At 46.7% G+C, this 4411-nt stretch overlaps 1 protein-coding gene across 1 annotated transcript; it reads right to left on the bottom strand.

Annotated features, from left to right (window-relative positions):
- Nucleotides 1-991: 991 nt before the first annotated feature.
- LOC129191401 (uncharacterized) lies at nt 992-4195 on the bottom strand. The gene is made up of 2 exons (XM_054794727.1): nt 3552-4195; nt 992-1814 (listed from the first exon to the last, which is right to left on the bottom strand). Exons 1-2 carry the CDS (start codon nt 3838-3840, stop codon nt 1219-1221), a joined length of 885 nt encoding a protein of 294 aa, XP_054650702.1. The 5' UTR covers nt 3841-4195; the 3' UTR covers nt 992-1218.
- Between the last annotated feature and the right edge of the window lie 216 nt (nt 4196-4411).

Below are 4411 nucleotides of genomic sequence, written 5' to 3'. Positions count from 1 at the left end.
TGCAGAACCTTTGGAAATAAAGCCTTAAATCTTTCTTAGATGTGGAGAGGTTGACTTTTATCTTACTAACGTGATTATGTCAAGACATAACACTTCATATTACAGTATGTACATCAGTGGTTATTAACCTTTGGGAGCCCAAGATCTCTGGTCTGGTCTCGGCCGCGAACTTGCACAAGATCTACACCCCCCTATACTATTTTATATATATATATATATATATTTCAATTTATTTTGTAGAAAGGTAAATTATAGATTTGTAAAGCTACGTATTATTTGGTCAACATTTCAGCTTTTTGTCATTGTGCCTTTTGCTCTATTTTTACAATTTGTGCTATTTCGTTTCTGCAGTGAAGCCCCTACTTTTGTGGATCTTCGTCAAGGTCGGTTCTATGAGCTAACTACAAATCTATTTGGCTTGTTGGCTCAGGGCCGTGGGCGAGTGAAGCGATGGTGGTTGAGGGGAGAGGTGCTGCGTTACAACAGTCAGTCCTAATGAGCAGCGTTTTCGGAGGTGCACATCCATGGAATTATATTTGTGCCTTAATTTTGAGGTAGCAAAGGCTGATTATGAGCCACAACGTGCAATAATTACTGTTGCGTGAGCAGGCACATTGCTGCGCGCTGACACTCTCTCTCCTTGTCGCTCAACCTGTGAGCACAAGGCGAGCCGGTGTACATGTGTGCACTCATGGTACCTCCGGTCGGGTTTTGGGCACTGGGCTCCTGGCTGGAGCTTGCGGGTTGCGTGCATGGAGCGGCGTACAGGCGTGTTCAGTGGTCAAAATGCGTGCCTGTTGGTCACTCTCCGGGAGGGGAGGGCACTGATGTAATAATACATTTTTTTATCTAATATTCTCGCGATCGACCGGCAAAGTCCCAATGATCGACTAGTAACTCGCGATCGACGGGTTGGTGACCCCTGATGTAAATGAATGGAACAAGATGAAGCAATTATTTGTGTTTCAAGAGATTCAAGAGATTCAAGAGATTCAAGAGAGTTTTATTGTCATGTGCATGGTAAAACAGCAGTTATACCATGCAATGAAAATCTTATTCTGTTCATTCTCCCAAGGAAAAGAAAGAAAAACACAAGAAAGAATAAGAACATAAGAAACATAAACACATATACATAAATACCAAGAAATTAAGCAACAACAACAGAAGAGACATTAATGCAAGTAAATAATACAAATAAATAAATAAATAAATAAAGTGCTATGAGTGTGTGTTGCGTGTGGCGTGTCTGAGTGCTTCATTGAGAAGCCTGATGGCCTGTGGGTAAAAGCTGTTTGCCAGCCTTGTGGTCCTGGACTTCAAACTCCTGTAGCGTCTGCCTGATGGCAGGAGTGTGAATAATGAGTGTTGTGGATGTGTGCTGTCCTTGATGAGGTTGTGTGTTCTGCGTAGGACTCTAGATGTATAAATGTCTTGCAGTGAGGGGAGGGCTGCCCCAACAATGTTCTGTGAGGTCTTGATCACCCGCTGGAGTGCCTTCCTATCACGTGTTGTACAGTTACCGTACCAAACAGTGATGGAGGCGGTAAGGACACTTTCGATGGTGCATCTGTAGAAGCAACTCAGGATTGTGGTGGACATGCCAAATTTCCTCAGTCTTCTCAGGAAGTACAGTCTCCTTTGGGACTTCTTCAGAATTTGTTGGGTGTTGTGAGACCAGGTGAGGTCCTCGCTGATGTGTGTGCCAAGGAACTTGAAGGTTTTCACCCTCTCCACCTCAGTCTCACCAATAAACAGGGGTCTATGTGGCTCCTTTTCCCTTGTTCTTGGGTCGATGATCATCTCTTTAGTCTTATCTGTATTGAGAAGGAGATTGTTATCACGACACCAAGCTATGAGGTCCGCCACCTCTCTTCTGTATGATGTTTCAACACCACCAGTGATCAGTCCGATGACTGTAGTGTCATCCGCAAATTTAATGATGCTGGTGTTGTTCTGGGAGGCCACGCAATCGTAGGTGAAGAGCGTGTAGAGGAGTGGACTCAGCACACACCCCTGTGGGGTCCCAGTGCTCACAATTCTTGAGCTGGATGTGCGGTTGTGGACTCTGACTGACTGGGGTCTGCCTGTGAGAAAGTTAAACACCCAGTTACAGAGGGAGGGAGACAGGCCAAGTGTGAGGAGCTTATTTGTGAGTTTGTGGGGGCTGACTGTATTAAAAGCGGAGCTATAGTCTATAAATAGCATTCTGACGTATGTGTCCTGGCCCTGTAGGTGAGAAAGGGCTGTGTGGATGGCAGTGTTGACTGCATCATCCGTGGACCGGTTCTGGCGATATGCAAACTGTAGAGGGTCCACAGTTGCCGCCGGGATGCTCTTTTTGATGTGGGTCATGACTATTCTTTCAAAGCACTTCATAACAATAGGAGTGAGTGCTATAGGGCGATAGTCATTCAAGCAGGTCACGTTGCTCTTCTTGGGTACGGGCACTATGGTGGTGGACTTAAAGCAGGTCGGTACAGATGCTTGTGCAAGCGACAGGTTAAATATGTCAGCAAGCACATCAGCTAGCTCTGATGAGCAAACCCGAAGTGCACGTCCTGAGATGTTGTCTGGGCCTGCTGCTTTTCGTGGGTTTGTTTTGTTTAGAACCCTGCGCACATCAGCTGATGTCACCATGAGAGGTGCGTCCTGTGTGCTCCCCAGGTTCAGCCACCCTCTCTGCTCATCAGAAGTTTGGGTGTCAAAGCGGGCATAGAACTCGTTCAGCTCATCTGGAAGTGTGGTTTGGCTGGACGTGGCTACGCTACTCTGCTGTCGATAGTCTGTGATGTGCTGGAGCCCCGCCCACATGCGCCGAGGGTCTGAGGTGGAATAGTAGCCCTCCAGCTTCTGTCTGTACTGTCTTTTGGCCTCCCGTATGGACCTCCTCAGGTCATATCTGGCCTTTTTGTAGTCATCAGCGGTGCCCATGACAAATGCAGTCGAACGAGCACGTAGCTTAGCCCTTACATCACAGTTCATCCACTGTTTTTGGTTAGGGTATTTTCTGTAATACTTGGTGGTGGTAACAGTCTCTATACATGTGCTAATGTAGCCAGTAACAGCAGAAGCATATTCATCCAAATCAACAGTACAATCTTCCCTCCCCGCTGCAGTTTTAAACACATCCCAGTTTGTGCAGCCAAAGCAGTCCTGAAGTACTTGATCAGTTTCTTCATTCCATACTTTAACTGCTGTACTTACAGGGGGAGCTTTTTTAAGAAGTTGTCTGTACGTTGGATAAAGGAATATAGAGATGTGGTCAGCCTTTCCAAAGTGGGGTCTTGGAACAGCCTTCAAAGCACCTTTCATGTTGCAGTAGACTTGGTCCAGGATGTTATTTTCCCTTGTGGGAAAGCTCACATACTGGTAATATTTGGGGAGGACAGTCCTGAGGTTACAGTGGTTGAAATCGCCAGATATAATGAATACAGCGTCTGGGTGTTTGGTCTCGTGTTTATCGATGATGTCATGCAGGAGGCCTAGTGCATTAGCAGTGTTAGCTCGTGGTGGGATGTAAACAGCAGTTAAATACACAGCGCTAAACTCACGAGGTAAATAAAAAGGTCTGCATTTCACCATCAGCAGCTCAATGTCCTGCGAGCAGTGCTTTTCCATCGTCTGTACGTCTGTGCACCACCGTTTGTTTACGTAAACACAGACGCCGCCACCTCTGTGTTTACCAGACGCTAAAGTCCGATCTCCCCGGTAAGCAGCAAATGATTCCAACTGGATCGCCGAGTCCGGTATATCCCCCGTCAGCCAGGTTTCTGTGAAGGTGAGGACACAGCATTCCCTGATCTCACGTTGAGCTGTAATCCTTGCTCGTAGTTCGTCCATCTTGTTTTCAAGAGAGCGGACGTTGGCTAGCAGCAAGCTTGGTAGCGGTGGCCTAGTCGCTCTAGCTTTTAGCCTAGCATGCAGGCCGGCTCGCTTGCCTCGTTTACGCCTCGGATGCTTTGCTCGCCGGGTATTCAGCTCACCGGGGCCGCAGGCTGCTGCGTTCTCCCGGCGCAGAAGAAAGGCAAAGTCTGAGAGGCTAAATGAAAGTTCATGGTGAACCCTGCCGATGTTCAAAAGTGTCTCCCTGTTGTAATGTACTGCGTGAGTGTGTTGAATGTCCAAAATGAACAATAAGATAGCAAAAAATAGAAAAACACGGGAGAGTGTCACAGAGACGTCTGCCACGGAGGGCGCCATCATGTTGTGTTTGTGTACATCAGGCACGTGTTTTATTGGGAAATGATATATGTTAACTTTAATGAACGCTGTTATTGTCATCTTGTGTTTACATTTTCTCTTGCTTCTCTCTATAGAGCAGTCTGGGAGGAAACCCATGGGCTCACAAGCACTTAAATGGACTATCAAAAACACAAAGAGTACGGACAGGTTCAGGTGGTAATTTGGCAAG

Source organism: Dunckerocampus dactyliophorus, chromosome 12 (genome assembly GCF_027744805.1).
Source record: "Dunckerocampus dactyliophorus isolate RoL2022-P2 chromosome 12, RoL_Ddac_1.1, whole genome shotgun sequence".
In the NCBI taxonomy this organism is placed as follows: Eukaryota; Metazoa; Chordata; class Actinopteri; order Syngnathiformes; family Syngnathidae; genus Dunckerocampus; species Dunckerocampus dactyliophorus.
The sequence above is the reverse complement of the archived record's forward strand: the minus strand, read 5'-3'. Positions and strand labels throughout refer to the sequence as shown.

Excerpts from the sequence above, each read along its gene's own strand:
- LOC129191401 (XM_054794727.1), bottom strand. The coding sequence starts at position 3,840 with ATGGACGAACTACGAGCAAGGATTACAGCTCAACGTGAGATCAGGGAA. Across the intron at positions 1,815-3,551 it reads CAGACCTTTTTATTTACCTC|ATAAGACTAAAGAGATGATC; the intron begins GTGAGTTTAGCG and ends TTCTCAATACAG.